General features: G+C 50.6%; 2 protein-coding genes and 1 long non-coding RNA gene across 6 annotated transcripts in view; 1 reads left to right on the top strand and 2 right to left on the bottom strand.

The window, feature by feature from the left end:
* The window catches only part of LOC109456405 (uncharacterized), a 38,399-nt gene extending 35,558 nt beyond the window's left edge, over positions 1-2,841 (bottom strand). The window contains exon 1 of the long non-coding RNA XR_012494717.2: positions 2,708-2,841. This is a non-coding gene — a long non-coding RNA (uncharacterized LOC109456405). The remainder of the gene's footprint in view (positions 1-2,707) is intronic.
* Positions 100-12,819, top strand: OAZ2 (ornithine decarboxylase antizyme 2). Its single transcript, XM_019748669.3, is given in 6 exon segments — positions 100-284; positions 8,754-8,829; positions 8,831-8,911; positions 10,039-10,214; positions 11,265-11,350; positions 11,592-12,819. Coding segments are annotated over 6 exon segments (570 nt in total). The 5' UTR covers positions 100-264; the 3' UTR covers positions 11,723-12,819.
* ZNF609 (zinc finger protein 609) overlaps positions 12,104-18,588 on the bottom strand; it is a 184,609-nt gene continuing 178,124 nt past the window's right edge. For all 4 annotated transcript variants that reach the window (XM_074327572.2, XM_074327574.2, XM_074327575.2 and 1 more), the window contains one exon: positions 12,104-18,509. The gene's annotated coding sequence lies outside the window, so the exon portion shown is untranslated. The remainder of the gene's footprint in view (positions 18,510-18,588) is intronic.

Below are 18,588 nucleotides of genomic sequence, written 5' to 3'. Positions count from 1 at the left end.
TTTCCCAGGACACCGCGCGGCACCGGGGTGGGGCTATGCAGATGAGCACTTGGGGGCGGGGCGGTTGCGGCGGCGTCGGCGGCGGCCGGGGAGGGTCAGTTGGAGGCAGGCGCTTGCTGAGGCAGGAGGAGGGCCTGGGCCCGCGGCCTGACAGGGACTTAGCCCGCAGAGATCGGCCCCGCGCGCGCGACCCCACACCCACCCACTCATCCACCTACCCACTCCCTGCGCCGCCTCCTCCCACCCTGAGCAGAGCCGCCGAGGATGATAAACACCCAGGACAGGTAACGGCCCGGCCCAGGCTCCCCGCCCCCATCCTCCCCATATCTGCTCCAGAGGCCTCCTCCCCCACCAACCAGCCGGTCCCAGTCCCGCCAAGGGCCCCATCCGCCCGGCACTGGGTCCCTTCCCCACTTCAGCCACCCCAGTCCGAGCCCCAGCCCCACAACGGGGCCTCCTTCCGTCCTTTAGCCCCCCTCCCGCCAGCCTGGCCCATCCCCCTCATCCGGGTCTCCTGCTCCTGTAAAGCCCCCACAAATCGGGACCCAACCTTCCAATCAGGTCCCCATTTCCCTTCAGCTCCGCCGAACGGTGCCCCATTTCCAAAGTGGGCTTTCTTCCTCATCCAGATTCTCCAAATTGTTTCCCATCTTCCTCAAATCTTCCTCCCCCTTTAAGCCACTTAACCCTACCCTTTGAATCCTTCCCTAATTCAAACTGCACCCTCCAACCAGACTCGTGTGTTATCACTGCTGTCCCCTCCGCCCCAAGTCGGGCTCCATCCTTCAGTTCTCCGCTGGACCCATTACCCCCACCCGTCACCCTCCACTGCTCTCCTCAGGCCTAATAGTCTTTACAATGATGCCCACCCCTTGGTCCCTCACTGCAGCTTCATCTTTTCCCTCCTTCCCTCAGCACCCCTTTCCCAGTTAGGCCCCATTTTCCCTGTCTCCCAACCTCATTCCTTTTATTTCTCAAACCCTTTGGACTTGACTGTTTTCTATCCTGTTCCCCTAATGGGGTTCCCATCACTCTTTTAAACACTCCTGCCGTTTAAACACTCTCCACTGGACCTCATTTTTACTCTTACTCCTCCCATCTTCACTGAACCTCATTTTAGATCATTACATTACAGAACTCAGCCCACCTGGCTTCTCTTTTCCTACCTCCAGTGCCTCCATACTCTGGACACTGGGCCTTTGCAAATTTCCTCCCTCAAAACCTGACCCCGCCTTACCCCATGAATTGGAGAGAAGGGCTGCACATCTTCCTGAAACAGCACCAATGGTTTCTAAACTTACATCATCTATACTTCCCCCTGCTCACACTAGGCAGAATTCATCATTCAGTTTTCCTCTCCATACCTCTCCTCTCCTCCTTTTTCACCAGGGCGCCCCTTGTCCTCCTCTTCTCCCTCAAACACACTCTCTGTTTCTATCCCAAACTCTTCTTTGAAACCCCACAATTCTTAACCCCAGTTGTTTCACATACATCAGAATGGCTTCCATTTAACATATAGGTCTAATTGTCTTCCTCTTTTTTTCCCTAGACTGGTTGCTGCCCCTTCCAAAATGAGTCTGAAACCCATTCGTTCCCCACACCAGACCCTTTGTCCCCAGATTTGGCCTTATGGCCTCTGCCCCTCACTTGGGCCTCATTGTGTTGCAAGCAGATCCATTCCCTGCAAATCCCCCTTAAATTGTGCTTGGGTCTGTCCAAAACTGGACTTCAGTTCCTCTTACAGACATAGCCTTTCTTATTGCTTTTCTTCACACAGGGCTTTAATTACCCCTCAAGGTTCCTCTCAAACTTGGGCTCCCTTCTCACTAAAATGGTCTCTACTTTGCCATTTCTCACTCCTTTAGCAGCACCATTCTTTAATAGTCCAGTTGGGTTTCCAGCTTTTTTTGTGTCTCAGTGTTTCCCAACCTGGGCTGCACATTTGAAAAATCAATCATCTGGGCCCCACCTTCAAAGATCTTGTGTAATTGTGCTAGGGTGGGACCTGGCTATTAAGATATATTTTTAAAGCTTCTCCAGGTTAATTCTTTCTAATGTGCAGCCAGGGATGAGAAACACTGCCTCCCTTTTCTTCTCCCCAGAAGACCCATTCCATCATATTCCTTTCATGGATGTCAGCTCTTTCTCTACTGAAAAGGGCTTTGTCTTCAGGTACTATCTCCCAGGAACTGTCCAGAAAAACCCAAGATACCCACAACAGCCTTTTAAATTCTCCTACCTCGAGTTACTCAGTTCTCAGTCATAGGCCATTTTCATTCTCAGACTCTTATCTAGTCCCTACACGTCTGTTTATTCCCTACATACAGAAAGAGAATTCACTCATTTCCTGGTTTGTTATGGTCCCATTTGACCCATTACATTACCCCGACTCCCAAGCCCTCTTTACCTGCAATCCCAGTCTGCTCTTACATTTTCCTTTTCTGAGACTTTCCATGTCCATCTCTTTTTGCACTCCCCTCTTATATTCCACCTCTAATCCAGCCCTTCTGGAGCTGAGGAGGTGGATATATACTTAGTCTGGATGCAAAAGGCGTTACTTGTAGATAAGGCTTTGTGTGCTCCAAGGATAGAGGACCGGCGTGAGAAGGCAGGATGGAGTGCAGGGCAGGGGTGGAGGGAAGCAGAGGAACCCACAGGAAAACCCACGAAAGGGATATGGGAGGTGGATTTTCTTTTCTATTCTTACGTTTTTGTCTTGGCAGTGGGGTTTGGAAGGTGTTGTGGTCTCAGCAGGCATTCTCTGGAGTCCTCGAAACTGAGCTGATCTAGGAGCCAAGTCCTTTGCAGGCTGAGCCCTGAGAGATGAGCACATGGGACCAGCACATGAGTCGTCGCTGACCTTGAGGCTGAGAGACCTGAGTTCTAGTTGTGGGTTAGCCAGTGTGCTTACATGTAAAAAGAGGGGGTTGGGTTCGCTTAACTTGCAAATTCCTTCCAGCTTCCTAAGTGGCAAAACAGGCTTGCTTGTCTCCAGGGCCCTTGCTTAGAGTGTTGGTAATTTGAGGGGCTTGGCTGTGTGACAGGCAGGTGGAGGAAGGAGCCAGCTGGCCTGCCAGGGCCTGGGCTGGAGCACGGCCTCGGATCAGGCTCTTCCACTTTGGCCTGGGGGTGGGGCGGTGTGTGCAGGGTGTCTGGTTTCTTTGAGTTATGGCAATCCTGTTTCCATAGCATGTTTCCCAGACTCCTCTGGCCTGCCCCTAACTTTCTAAAAGGAATCCTGGTAGAGCCCTAACCAGGGATTGTGATAAGAGCCGGATGTTCTTCCCCCTTAGTGTTCTTGGTGTTTTATATCCGCAGAGGGGGGAGCTGGCTGGGAGTTGAGCCCTCTTTGGGTGGGGGATGGGCTTTCCAGCTTCCCTGGCTCGAGTGAAATACTCAAGAGGTGGAGGCTTGGTTTCCTGGAAGAAATAGTTGCAGAGGAGCCCACAGTATGTTTTGAAAACAAGGCTCTTCCTTTCCAGTTTTGTTCTGATGAGTACCTCCAAAATGTCAGAATTCCTGATGGTGGGGGAAGGAAGAAGACACAAGTGCAAGCAGTTTTATTATAGTTTTTGAACATGAGGTTTAAATCCAAGGAAATCAAGCTTCATGGCCCTTCTCTTCCTAGATTTGCAGGGGCAGGAAGACAGTCTGTCTAGGTCTTGCTGAGAACTGTGACAGTACAGCATGAGCAGAAGAGCTGTTCCTGGCTGGATCGCCATAGTAGGACCAATCTGTGTCTGGTGGGCTTTGAGGAGAAGCGTTGGTTCTACAGGTGGTTTGTGTGTGGGGTGTGTGTGTGTGGGGGTGCGTGCAGGTACAAGAGCACGTGAGAGCTACCTTGAGCATCTTCACTGAATGGTTCCCTGGGTAATGGAATTTCTGTCTCTCCTCCTAAGAATTTGGTTTTGGTTAACCCTTACTTTTTGGCACTATGGCTTGTTGGGTGTGGGGTGATCGGGAGAGCAAGTTTTTCTACGATGTGCCTTCAAGGTCTTCCTATAGAGAGAGACTCCTAGTATAGTCAAGAATCCCCCCAAATTGGAGGTATGCTTCAGAAAGCAGTGTGAACTAATAATAGTAATTCCTCACTCTGCCAAGAAATCCAAATTTAGCCTCAGAGCTGCTCAGAAATACAAAAAAGGACTGAGGAGTGGGGTAGAGGGATGTTACCTATGTGTGTTTCTAGAAAAAAAAAGAGTAATTCATCCCTTTTTGAAACATGCAGTATACAGTGTTGATTCAAGTTGGTGCCATGATTTGGAAGCAGTGAAGCCTAATTGAAAGCTATACACCAGAAATGGCCAAGTAGGTGGGCAAGATTTTGTTACTTGAAGTGGACAAAACAGGTAGTTTCCTGTTAGCAGCAGCAGAATAAAATGCTTTGTATAAGATAAACCTTAAGGAAATTTCCTAGGCCTTTGATATATATAAACAATGAGGTGATTCTGTCCTGGGAAGAGGCTGGAACTGGGTGATGGATGACTTCCCTATACAAACTAGATTGAGGTACTTAAAATGGAAACTTCAGGTCTTATTTGAAAGCATGATTAGCTAGCTATCCATCAACCTCTGAGAGCCTATATAGTTGTGCCTTCCTTTGGTGGAAGATGTACCAGTATCAGCAGTGTAATGAGATAAGCAAACCTGAGGCACAGATATTTTAGCTGCCACCATGTGTATTTCTTGTGGAGAATCAACCAAAACCCAGGTTTGCTTTTAGTCTGTGATTCAGAGTGGTGATGTCGTTTTCTTTATAATCGGGTGATGTCATTTTCTTTATAATTGTGCTTATTAGCAAGTAGACTCCCTTTGGCACACAGAATAGCCCTAGTGAAGTGACTTATGCTTGGCATCTGACCAGGGCACCTTTGTCATATGGAAAGGGAATTGGCAGCTGGAAATCGGCCTCTCTACTCACACTAGACTGGAGGTGGCCATCACCTCTTCCTATTCCTTTCTTCCTGTTTCTTTTTAACCAAGTGTGATGGGCAGCCCTGGATTGGTCCCTCTTTGTGTAGGGACTAGTCACCAGAGACCTTCCTAGTCTCAGAGTAAGAGCAGCTTGTGTGAAGGAAGTCAGGGCACCCTAGAGAGTATTCTGTGAGGCAGGGTCATAGCCAGGAATGGGTCAGAAGAGGGTGCAAGAGGGGAGTGAATGGAGAATGCTTGGGAATGTGGTTTTATGACTTTTCACTTGATACCGTAAAGTAGGTAATACCAAAGCCATCTGATCGCCCTCTTGACATGTAATGGAAACCAGAGAGAAAGGGGTGCAGACCTGAACAAGCTCGGGTCACTGATTGAAGGGAAACATGATCAAAAGTATGTGAAGGAGAATATGAAGTCAAGTATTTGTTAGATTTAGCTGAATGGAAGTCAGCCACAGAATTACTTTTATATTACACCTCTATGTAGCAGGCTGTGCTTTGAGCACAGTAAGTATAAAAATCAAAACTGACATAAAGTCAACTGGAAGCGATTTTTAACAGGAGATCCTTTACATTATCAAGAGATGCAAGGTTATTTTCTTTAAATAGCAAGCACCCTGGAGATTAAAAATAGGATTTGAATTATAAAAATTTGATTTACCAGCAACATGCCTCAGGAATACATCTGCTCCATACACTGCCTGTCTGTAGCCAGTCTATGAAATTATAACCTGCTAAGGACATTTCAGACAACAGTCACAGAATCCTTTAAATTAGAGGCAGCAGGATGTGATATGTCGGTAGCACTCATGTATCCTGAGGAGTGTTTCCAAAGGGCATGCCCGATAACAACTGAGAAAATAAAAGGCACTAACAGATCGGCTGTAATCTCCCATCTCCTTTCCGAATTGACTTGGATACCTGATGCCATCATTTCCAGCAATGGTATATTTTATTCTTCTCCAAAAGCAGGAGCAGCCCAGCTGGATGTGTGGGTTCGGTCTGACACATTTGATGCTTCTTATTTAATCAGCTGTGATCTTTTCAGCCTCTGGACTGAGCTGTTTAAATCATTCTTTTGGTGGTAGAGGTTAAACCAGTCCTGCCCCCTCATTGGAGTGAGCAGGATGTGAGGAAGGAGTGGAAAAAGCTGGGCATTGGAGCCAGTAGAAACATGACTGAACTGAATATGAAACCTAACCTGGTTTGGATCCTGTGACAGGAAGACTTGTGTGTAGAAGCCACTTTCTCTTGTGCTTAAGTTCCTCCAGGATTCACTTTTCTATTGAGGTTGGTGGCATACTGTGCCCCAATACCGTTTGGACACTAAAGGCAATACAAGAAGGCCATTGCTGGGCAATTTTATGCCCCTTCATTTCTTTAACCACCACATTTGTACCCATCGCCCTTTCTTTTTCGCTTCATAAATGATAATCAGGTTTTTTGAGAGAAGCAATTTGCCATTGACAGCAAGTAACTGAAAACATCCATTATGATGGACGCCACCCCCACTCACATACACACTTGCTTTCTCTGCAGATTTTGTGGGAGAGGAGGAAAGTTTCCAGGATGCTTGTGTGTGAGTGGGGACGTAAATGATGTTACCATGGAATAGGCTTCTTGCATTTATTTGAGAAGTGAGGTGAGGACGTCAGATACACCATGAGCTCACAGATTAGTGCTGGACGCAGGGCAGCCCTAGGGATTCTTTCTAGGAAGATAAAGGGGATTCTGGATCTTAAAAAAAAAAGAAAACCCACCTTATTCTGATCTCAGTGGGTTGGTGCCATTGCATCTGCCATTTGCGAGTAAAAATTAGCTTCGACTCAGGATGGTGGTTAGGATGCGGGGCAGGGGTTGGATGTAACTCCCATCTAAAGATGCTGAAGATGAATTTCTCTGGAAGTAGCAGTCTGAAGTTGGTTAGCACCAGAATTCTAGAACTGCAAGGGCCTTGGTGAGCTAGTCATTTTGTGACCTGCACATTGTGGTGGTGTACGAGGCTGCCCTCATCAGTCTGCCCAGGGGTCTGTCCAGGCTGTGGGGGCTCCGCTCGCCCATACAAGCCAGCAGGGGCCTGAAGCGGGCACTAGGGGATGGGAAGGGAACCGTATCGTGGTGTGTATGTGCCTTTGCTTGGGGCAACTCCCACCCTTGCCTTATTTTTTCCAGCTTGGACACTATTATTTTATCCCTTAACACACTAGAAGGGGGAGTATGACAACTAATTGTCCCTAGTAGAAACTAAGTCCCCTCCTTGAAAACAGTAGCGTAGTCCTCCGTTGTGCGCCTTCTCCTAGTGTCTCCTGGTGATGCCAGGAGTGGGGTAGCCGAGGATGCCCGGAGGCAGGAGGGGGTGCATATGGTTATCACCCCGATGTTGCTGCTGCTCTCGGCCCACTGACACTGCCCTGGGAATGCCATCTCCCAGGGAAAGTGCCAAGTGTAATTTCAGGGCCCCAGTTGAAATCCTTGAGGGAAGAGAGCAGCTGAGCTAGAGCATTGATGGGTTTGGACTTCTGTCTCAGCTGGAAGGCTTGCACAGGTCCCTTACTGTTGAGGGGCTCAGCGGGCTGCTCCTTTGGTTCTTGTATCGTTGCCACGTTAGGTGTGAGTTCAGTTCTGTCGCTCTGAGCCTAAGTGAAAAACCCAAATCTGCCATGCCATGCCATATAAAGCACAGGACAGCGTGAAGGATGGTGTCTTGCATTATTTTACATCTGGTTTTCAGGGGGAAAAACAGCCTTGATTTATAGCATTTGCTGATTGCTGTGGTGTAAATACTCCGCCTATGGCTGACTCAAGCTACCAAAGTGACATCATTACATGCCTCGTTGGGAAGATGTGCACAGCGGGGTGAGCTGGCTGTCATGGTGTACACGCACAGACAATTTACCCCTTACCTTGCTTCACTTGCCCCTGGCCTGTGTGAGCTACATCTCAGCCTAAGGAGCCATGAAACTGGATTCAAAGAAGGCAGTGGAGTAGATGTGGAATCCCGTTGGGTCCCCCTGAAAGGCACGGTGGCCAGTAAGGGCACGTACCAGGTGATTACTGGCTTCCTTGCTTAGGTCACAGCACATACACCTCCTCCCAGCAGCACCCCTTCCTATCCCAGTACTACACACCTGAGTGTCCATTCTCACCGTGTCAACATTACAACTCACATGCCCAGGGCAGATTCTAGCAAAGAAGGGCGAGGAAGCCCAGCATTTGGTGGCTCACTAGGGACAAACTCCAGATACTCTGTGCTCTAGTGACCTCCTCTCTGGGAGCCAAATCCCCGGGTTTAATTCAGTTCTTGACCCTAGACAGATTTGGGACATGATTTCTGTCCACTTCCTCTATTTAGGTCAGGGAGGAGGCCATCATTGGAAAAGTGGCCTTGGCAGTTCCTCAGGGACGCGGTACCCATCCCATGCGACTTCCGGAGGCCTGTTTGCCTCTTCAGCGATTGTGTAGGCTTTGTGATTTTGCCACGTAGGTGGTGGACACACGTGGGGTACGGAGAGAGGTGCTGGGGGGTGCAGCGCTCTAGGCCTAGAAGCTGGCCCGGATCTGGTTCTTCCGGGGTCTGCCAGCAGAGGTTTGTTGGTGTTTGACAGGCGCTCGGGGTCACATGCAGGCGGCCTCCCTGTGCCTCTGCAGGACAGCGGCTTCCTGCCATCTTAGAGCAGCAGTAGTTCTGCGAGTGGAAGTCCAGGGCGTGCGCCTATGCTGGAGGGGTGGCGCGACTTTTTCGGGAAGGGTGGGGCGGGGTAGGATGGTGGGGTGCATCTTCGCGTCACTGAGTTACATCTCCTCGCACCTTGTCTCTTGCAGTAGTCTTTTGCCTTTGAGTAACTGTCCCCAGCTCCAGTGCTGCAGGCACATTGTTCCGGGGCCTCTGTGGTGCTCCTGATGCCCCTCACCCACTGTCGAAGATCCCCGGTGGGCGAGGGGGCGGCAGGGATCCTTCTGTCTCAGCTCTAATATATAAGGTAAGGACGACGGGGGGCGGAAGGCCTCTGCTGCGCTGACGGGCAGTGAGCAGCTTGCTGTCTTCTGCCTCAGGCCAGGCCCAGAGGGGACTGGGAAGGGCTCCGAGCTGAGGCTGCTGTGTGGCTTTTGGGGGGGACGGGGAGGATCTCGGCAAGCAGACACCCTGCGGTCTTCTTAGCTTGGTGGCTGCATGTTAGTGCTCGTTCAGGGTCCAGAGTGGGAGGAAGAAGGGGGGAATGGGAGAGCTCTTCCTGTAATGACTCCTTCCTTAGTTTCTCTTGAGAAACACCAAGGTCCAGGAGTTTCCCCATCGTCCTCACCCTTGGCATCCTGGCCTCAGTCCCGCCAGATTAGGAAGGGCGGAGGGTAGAGTGCAGGTGGCGGTAAGGAGAGGGGGCTTGCGTCTCAAACACCTATCACCCTGGCAGCACAGGGCACAGCCCAGGGCTTTAGAGACCGCTGGACTCTGCCCTGGGAATGGTCCGGGCTGGGGCAGCCTGCCCTTTGCTGGCTTTTAATGTCCTGTGATTGAGGCCCCCAAGTTGCTTTGGCTGCTCCCTAAGACTGGCCTGGAAAGGAAGCAGGGTGGCTGAGTTCTGGTCCCTTGAGGACCTTGTGGCCACCTGGAAGCAGGCTGGGCCCCAGCCAAGCCCTCACGTATCTCATCTGTTTCTAGTATTTCTCTTTCCGAGGGGGAAGGGCAAGGGCATGCTGGTGGGGGGAGCAGCATGGGCTTGGAGTCCGGGATTCCTGGTTTGAATCTCACGTCTGCCATTTACTAGCTGTGGAGCCTTGGATCAGTTGCTTAATTGTTCTGAGCCCCTAATACCTGATTTAAAATGGGGATGTTAATGCCTACGCCAGTGCTTATTGTGGTGATTGAGAAATGGGAAAGCACCTTGCACAGTACCTGGCATCTAGTGGACACTTGCTAAAATTTCTGTTTCCCATCACACGGGCTTTTAGCCGACATCAGCTGGTCTTAGTGGCTGCCCCGTGTAGCCAGCCTGCAGCTCTACATTTTCAGCGTGCCCTCTGTCCCATGCTACCCAGTACCGCCTAGGTTGGGAGCCTAGATGTGGCCAGAAGCAGTAGTGACGTGTCCCCTGACCTGGTCTCTTCCCAGGACGAGAAGCTCACTGTGACCCAGGACCTCCCTGTGAACGATGGGAAACCTCACATCGTCCACTTCCAGTATGAGGTCACCGAGGTGAAGGTGTCTTCCTGGGATGCAGTCCTGTCCAGCCAGAGCCTGTTTGTAGAAATCCCAGATGGATTATTAGCTGATGGGAGCAAAGAAGGGTAAGGAGCAAGGGCCAGGGAAGGGGAAGGGGCAAATGGGGAAGGAAGGAGGTCGCATTCCAGACAAGGGCATGTGCTTCCTGGGGAGGACAGAGGAGCAGTCTGCCTTCACCCTGAGCTCTAGGCCTCCCAAGCAGATACCATTTTGTAACAGGCGGGCTATTTTTAGCCAGTAAAACAGGCCTGCTCTGGGTTATAATTAAAGCAGATCATTATCACATTAACCAAATCCCTGTCATTAATCGCCCCATAGTTCACTCTTCCCAGCAGACAGTAAATGCTCCTTGAGCCACCATACAATGGTGCAGTTCAAAAGGCCAGGAAGCTCAGAGATCCGGTGGGATTTCATTGGATTGGGCAAGACCCTCCACGCAGCCAGGTGTGTGAGAAAGGCCTCAGCAGGGAGTTCTCTTGAGTGGCTGCAGCCTCTGGAGGAAACCCTTCTCGCAGTGTTAGGACTCTGAGTCCCTCTCTGCGGCAGGCGAGCATTATCCAACTTGGCATCTTTGGAAAGCCCTTGAAAAACTGGGTTTCTCCCTAGGTCCCATAATGTCTTAGGAACTGCATTAGTTAAGTTGGTTAATTTCAGAGGAAGAACCCCTATTCTAGGAAGAGAGAATTCAGTAACCTTTTTCTTTTTTAAAATTTTATTGGGGAATATTGGGGAACAATGTGTTTCTCCAGGGCCCATCAGCTCCAAGTCGCTGTCCTTCAGTCTGTATAGTTGTGGAGGGCGCAGCTCAGCTCCAAGTCGTCGCTGTTTTCAGTCGTTAGTTGCAGGGGGCGCTGCCCACCATCCCATGTGGGAATTGAACTGGCAACCTTGTTGTTGAAGAGCTCCGGCTCTAACCAATGGAGCCATTCAGCCGCCCCCAGGAACCTTTTTCTTAGAGATTGTGGCTTATTTTTTCCTGAACTTAGGGCTCCTGGGGTCTTGAAATAGGAACCTTCTCCCTGAAGTTTCTCTATTTATAAATAAGCCTTTTTGCGGGTGGGTGGCTGGGAAGTGCAGAGGTGGTAGTGGGCCTGAGTTTTCTTTGCTTCTTGCAGATTGTTAGCACTGCTAGAATTTGCTGAAGAGAAGATGAAAGTGAACTACGTCTTCATATGCTTCAGGAAGGGCCGGGAAGACAGAGGTGAGGAGTCAAAGCAGTCTGAGACCTTCCCTGAAAATGAGGGACATGGGAGGGGAAAAGGGGGCTCCTGTATAGTGAGGGGGGGCCCTACAAACCTGGGCAGTCATGGGGGGCAGTGCCTGAAGGGTCTTTAGACCAGGCCTAGAGCTTGTTTATTCCATTTTGTTTTGGCTTTTTCCTTGATTTCAGCCTCCTCTTGTATTTCTTATCAAAATCCTTTTTATACTCTTATCTTCTGCAGCTCCACTCCTGAAGACCTTCAGCTTCTTGGGCTTTGAGATTGTGCGTCCAGGCCATCCCTGTGTCCCCTCGCGGCCAGATGTGATGTTCATGGTTTACCCTCTGGACCAGAACTTGTCCGATGAGGACTAATGGTCATAGAGGATGCTTTGCCCAAGAGCCACAGTGGGGAAAGAGGGGAAGTTAGGCAGCCCTGGGACAGAGGGGGCTCCTGGCTGTCTAGGGAAGGACGCAGAGGGGCTCAGGGTGAGGGTTGCCTATTGTGTTCTTGGAGTTGACTCGTTGACATTGTTTTCCATAAAGAACAGTAAAAACATATTATTCACATGTAATCACCAATAGTAAATGAAGATGTTTATGAACTGGCATTAGAAGCTTTTTAAACCGCGCTGTGTGATGTGCTCTATCTAGCCTAGGGGAGGGCATTGCCTAGAGGGGGAGGGACGTCTGGGTCCGGGGCAAGGCCTGGAGGGCAGCGCTGTCAGGCTCAGGTTCCCCAGCTGTTGGGCTTTCTTTTCTGGTTTTTAAGACTTGTGTATTTTCTTTCCTTGCTTCCTGTCACCCCAGGGGCTCCTGAGTACAGGCTTTTCAGCCCCTGGGCAGTGTCCTTGTGTTTTCTAACACTAGGCTTTTCTGTGTGCATTTGCGTCTGGCCTGGAGAAAGCAGGTCTGATCCCTCCTTTACAGCTTAGTGTTATTCTGGCATTTGGTTAAGCTGGCTTAATCTGTTTCATGTTATCAATGCATTTTAAATAGGGGCACTGAAGTTCACTCCCACCACCAGGGCTTTTTTTGGGGTGCCTGGGCCTTACAAAACACTAGCCAAACTAGAATTCTCAAATCACAGCAAGAGTTCTTGCTCCTGGCTGTAGGCCCAGGCCCCGGTGTATCTCCTTCCCAGGGTCACAAAGAGCAGAGAGGAAGAAGAATAGCAACTCAGGGCCTGGGGCTTGGGCGGGGAGGGGTCTGCTCTGAAGGACTGGCTGCCTCTGCCTGGCTGATGTGCTAACCGCGCACCCCCACCCCACCCCTCCAACAGGTCTGACTAGTGCCTGAGACCCTGCTCCACAGGGCTGGGGTGGGGCTGGGGAGGTGGAAGTGGCCTGCCCTTTTATGTTTTTAAGGAACAGCTGGTTCCAAGGGGGAGAGATCTAGATTGGGTGAGTGGGTGGGGGTGTTAGGGAGGCAAGTGTGTTGTGTTACTGTGTCAATAAACTGATTTAAAGTTGTGCTTGGTTTGCTCTTTATTCCTGTATTGGGACCAGCTTCCTGCCACTACTGTCTTTTGAATCTAGAGCCTAACTTAGTAGGGGTGTGATACGTGCCTCTCAGCAAAAAAACAGTGGAGCATCTGGACAGATAAACTGGCTGAGGTCTCTGGGGACCACATTACATTGCAAAATATGGGGTTGCTAGGAGTCTGGGACACACTGCCAGAGCCCCCTAGAGAGACAGATGTGTACACAGCAGCTTTATCCAGAACAGAGGCTACACATACCACGAGCCAAATGTCTCAGTTCTTCCTTTTGTATGGACAGCTGAGTCCTGAAATCGGGTTCTGGCTTTTGCAGGGAACGGACATCTCCATTCTTAGAGGTTTCTGACGGAAGCAGCATACACCTTCCTTAGGAAGACAGTTTTCTCCTTTGGAGCCCAGTGCCCTGAGGCATGGCTGCCATTCCCCTTGGACCACCAGTCTGATGAAGAAGCCCTCTGTGCCACGGGAGGGGGCTAGAATCCTCTTGATCGATATTCTCTCTCTCAAAATTTCTCAGTGGCTTACTAGCATTTCTTTCCTGCTGCTTGTTTTCCCAAGTGAAGTGCTGGGACTGTTCTTCCACCTACTACAGTTTGGGAACTATCTGCTGCTGAGCTGTGGCTGTCTTTTCTTTCTCTGAGTCTTTAGGCCATTTTCACATTGTTGTGTGTGAAGCTTGCTGGTGTTTTCACACTGGGCCAACTCTTTAACCTTGGACCCCCACCTGGTATTCTTTAAAAGAAGTGAGCTCAGCACCTTCACCCCTCCACAGTATTAGTAGGTCTGACCTAGAGATATTAAACTGAAAGAAAGGCTTGAAGGTGTCCTCCACTGAGCAGATAACCCCCAGAGGCGGCATAGAGGCAGTGACTGAAAAAAAAAAAAAGTCACTACAGTGAGGTTTACAGCAGATCCGTGTGAATGGCGACAATGGCTAAGGAATCTACAAAACAGGTAAAGAACCAAGGCAAAACTCAGTCCTTTATCATCCCCAAAGCCAGCAGACAGGAAACATGCTTGAGATTCTGCTGCCCTCTGCTGGTGGATCCTCTTTAATACAGCCAGAGTCAGAAGGTTGCATTGGAAACCCAGGCACTCAGTTCTAAGATTTCCCTTTCAAAAAGGAAAAACTTTGCTAGATAATACCACTTACAGGAAAGAAATAATGGTACCCAAAATCTGCGCTCCAATTAAAAAAGCAACTTAGAAGGTGGAATATTTTGAGGGGATGATGGAGTGGGAGGGGAGATATGTGAAAGGCAAACTAAGTCTAAATTTAAGAACAGGGATATTAAAAACTTTATTCAATAAATACAACAAATAATTTAAAAAATATACTTCAATCCAAAGCCAATTAAGAAAAGGAAGTAGAGAGAAAGGGGGAAAAGGTGGGGGAAGGGAGAGGAAATCAGGGAAAGGAGAAAGTTCAAGAGGTGGAACAATGGTTTGGTTGGGCTGTTTCAGAAGGTACCACCCTTTGAAATTCTGATCAAATGCTCTGACCCAGACACCCTTAGCACTTGTTCTGATGGCGTAGCCATAGGAGCCCACCAGCCAGGAATGATTCTCTGGGCTCTGGATCAGAGCACTCTGGAGGCTAGAATCTGGGGGAGTCGGAGTTTCCCACTCCTTAAAAAAAACCACCTGTTCTAACTCCCAGGCAGGCTGAAGTAGTGCAAACTCTTAGGCAGAGAGCTCCCACTGCATAGTTTCCAAGGTGAGTGTCCAAAGCCAGGGTCTCTGGGAGGTCCCAGAGCACCCAGGGGTCCAAAGCCACTTCGGTGAATGGGATCTAAGGGGGAAGACAGGAAAAGCCGGGGCACAGGATCAAGCTCCTGGGTAAGCCAGTGGCGAAGCCGGGAAGCTGCTGGGCAGGCAGTCTGGACATTGGATTTAACAGCTTGCCAGCAGCCAGGGAAGGTGGAGCTGAGGATGCGGAAGGAGCAGGACCAGGAAGATCAGGAAAGCTGAAGGAGAACGGAAAGGTGGGGAGGAAGGAGGAAGCAGCTCAGCAGCAAACTCCAGGAGAAATAACCAGCAGCCCTCACAGATTTGTGATTGTCTCTTAAAAAGATTTATTTTCTCTTCTTGCCTGAATGTACAAAGGCAAAAAGAGTACAGTTTGTATATATATATATATATTTATATTTATATATATATATAAAAAAACAAGGAACTTGGTAATGTACACTTTACAGAAGGGAAGAATCAGGAAGACTGAAATTAAATCCAACAGAGCAACGCCAATGGAACAAAAGCTATGAACAGCAACACTGCCCCTCCAGCCCGGGCCTCCAGCTCGCCCCAACCTGCTCCCAATGGGGGGCTGAGCACCAAGGCAAGCGGGTGGGCTGGGGCAGGAGGGGCTGGGGCTAGGGCTGGGGAGGAGCTCAATCCCAGGAGGGCCCCATGGCAGAGGGTCATCAGGAAGCTTCCTGGGAGGCCCCAGTAACAAAACAAGTAACAAAGGCCCAGAATGCACGGGGCCAACTAGCTGCCCAGTTGAACCTTAGGGGCATCAGAGTAGACACTGGATGGTGACGGGCGATGGGATAATTAGTGACATGGGTGACCTCAAAGCCCATACACAACAACTCGTAGGCCTTCTGCAGTCCTATCCGCCCACACCTGAGCTAAGTCCTCCCACCCCCACCTTGGAGCCTAGAGAGAAAAGATTCAAGAATCACCATTTCATTTCATGGGGTGCCCTCTTAACCCTTCTGCATGTGGTCCTTTGACCTTGAGATGTGTGGAGAGGGTGAGGTAAGAGAAGGGAATTTCATACATGTACACATACATGTATAGGCAGGGAAAAGGGATGAAGGGAACTGACACACCTTAAATGAGGAAGAAATGGGTGTGAATGCTGGAGAGCAGCTCTCCAAGCCTTGGCTCTCTGTCCTACCTGGGGACGAGGCTCTCCCTCTAGCTCCTCTGAGGTGCCCGATGAGCGATGTCTAGCAAGAGGCCTGGGCAGGCGGGCTCAGAGAGAGCCTGTCTGGTGGGCTGAGCCCTTCGCAGCGCACTTTTCCAGCCTTTGCTTGTGGGGTGGGGTGGGGATCCTCACTGCGTGTCTCATCCCTCTGACCAGGTCATGGGTGCCACAGGTACCCCCACCTGTGCTCCTCCCAATGCAGAGAGGCTGGAGGTAGACAGCAAAATCCTTCACTCCAGCACTCGTCAAAGATCTTCCCATTGCTGCTGCTGCTGCTTCATGCTAGTGCTATTTCAAGGAGGGAAGACTGGACCTGGCAAGGATTTGGGACCAGGAGGATCAGGGATCAGGAAAAGGGAGGGCCATTCTGCCATTGTCACTTTCACCTGCTCTTCTGGGCAGTGCAGTGCCTACTTTTCAAGGGAGACTTGACTATAAGGGTCCAAGAGCCAAATGTTTTATAAGGGAAAAAAAAAGAAAAAAAGCTGCCCCCTTCTGCAGAACCCAAGGCTGCCCTGCTAATACGGAAGTTCCTCTTCTCTGTGTTACAGAACAAAGTGGAAAGGGCAGGAATGTGGAGCCAGGCCTGCCCAATGGGAAAAAATTACTTCAAACGGTTTCTTTACAATATGTACAGAGCACGCTGTGAGTCAGCGCCACAGATACAAAACGCACAACAATATTAAAAACAAACAGGAACAGAGATGGGTCCTTGGCTCCACCCCACAAGAGTCTGGGAGGACATAATCAGGCTGAAATTCAGAGTCATCCTTTTGGTGGGGGTGACTCAGGTTAGGTGGGATGAAGGAATCCACACCAACTATTTCCACGGGTGAAAGGGAAGTTACTGCTCAGAGCACGGCCTGCTGGGGCCGCAGGAGGCAGACGGAAGGATGGGGGAAGGAGGCTGCGTGGGGCCTGCTAAGAGGTGTAAAACTGAGTTTTTTGCATGGGCTCAAAACCCAACTTGAACAAAAACAAGAACGTGAAGCCTAAAGGAAAGGTCTACAGGGCAGAGGGGCTTCTCTTAGGCAAATCACCCTGAGCCTCTCTACAGTAGGGCTCCGGGGGCCTGCGAAGCGGCCTCTGCGGACATTGTGCTTACTGCCCTCCAGCTCCACGCCCCACACGTCAGAGCCAAGTCCTTTTGCTCTTTCTTAAACGGTCACTTTTGGCACTCTGGTCACAAACACGCCTCTCTAGCCTCGACTGGTGTCTGTCAGTCTCTCTCAATCTAGAAGGTCAAGGAAAGATAGGAGAGGAAGAGAACAAAGGGATGGTAACTCAAAAGCAAAGTAAGAGCTAAAGCTCCCCACATCGTGGGGAAGAAGTGACTCCAATAAACCTCCAAATCATCGGCCCTTTCCCAGTACAAAGAGCACAGAGCCTGGCCTGGGAGACTGCATTGCTAAGGAGAGCAGAGAAACGTCTGCCGCCTCAGAGCCCAGCTCCACCGAGTACCCTCTGGCTCCGAGCAGTAATGGCGTGGATGTGTCATCCCAGGGTCTAAGGAACACATAACCTCCCATGGTCAGTGGCCCCTAAACAAAAACGTGTGTCACAAAGAAACACGGCTTGTATTGGCACACACGGGGTTCTAGACTGAGCTATAGAACATCATGTACTTGTATACCGAGGAACGGTATGCTTGTGGCCCTAAGTGAGGACACTCAGCGGGCCGCCTGGACAGGACATCTCAGGATGGTTGGGTGTGCCAAGGGCCTGTCTCCTGGGCCTGGGCCTCAGCTGGCCTGCAGGCTCTGCAGCTCCCGATGCTGGGGAATACTCTTGCACCTGCCTGAGTCGTAAGAGCCAAGTAGTGGAAAAGAGGAGGAGAGATCAGCGTGGGGACCGCCCTGGGAAAGGCACCGAGGGGCGAGGAGGAAAGAGAGACAAGGGCAAGGGGTTGGGGCTAAGAAGCAGCAGGACTCAGTGGGGATGAAGGTTCTATTCACAGACTCCATTCATGCTCCAGCTCACCCCCAGTATCCCTGGGGGGCCCTGTGCTGGTGTGGGGACCCCTGACCCTCTGCCTGACAGGGAGAGCCCAAGGCCATGGTGGGGCAAATACCTGGGTTTTCCTTTTCAGACTGGGCTCTGAGCATTTATATGTGCTCATGTGAGAGGGGAGAAGTCTTCATGTTTGAAGACCTCGTTTTCACAATTACAGAGAAAACAGCCCCCGATTTCTTTCCTGAGATTCTAATTCCTCCACGTGCTGTCAGTTCCCAGGGCCCAAACCACTGGGGAGATGCAGGATCTGGTGATGGTGGTAATGATGGTGAGAGAGGGGATGGCTGTTGTGCTGTCTTCAGACCTTACCCAGTGCTTGGGGGGTCCCTCCCCGGGGAATGGGGGAGGGGTTGGTACTCCTCCAGCAGCTGACCAGGGGCTTGGGGAACAGAGCAGTGACTTCTCTGGGCTGAGCCCTCTGGTTGCTCCCCATGCCTTCATCTCCACAGAGGCCACGACAGTCACAACTGTGGCCGAGAGAATAAATATTTTTGCTAAGTACCAGCTCTCCAGCTCCTGAGGAAGAGGGAGGGTCGGGGAGTCCGGGGGGCTGGTGGAGGCGAGATAGCCCAGGGTCTGCCTTCGGTCATGGTGGGAACACGGCAAACAGGATGATCAACACCATTGAACTGATGTCTAAATGCCACCTCCAGCACCTCCTTGGGCGAGCCAGTCCGGGCTGTGAAGCTGACGTTATCCGGGCACTTGGGGTTCTGCAAGGGAAACACGGACAGATAACCAGGCATTCAGCCGGCTGGCTTAACAACCACAAGGTGGCGCTCCACGAAAATG

The sequence above is a fragment of the Rhinolophus sinicus genome, chromosome 3 (genome assembly GCF_057876585.1).
Source record: "Rhinolophus sinicus isolate RSI-liver-muscle chromosome 3, RSI-T2T, whole genome shotgun sequence".
NCBI classification, from domain to species: domain Eukaryota; kingdom Metazoa; phylum Chordata; class Mammalia; order Chiroptera; family Rhinolophidae; genus Rhinolophus; species Rhinolophus sinicus.
The sequence above is the reverse complement of the archived record's forward strand: the minus strand, read 5'-3'. Positions and strand labels throughout refer to the sequence as shown.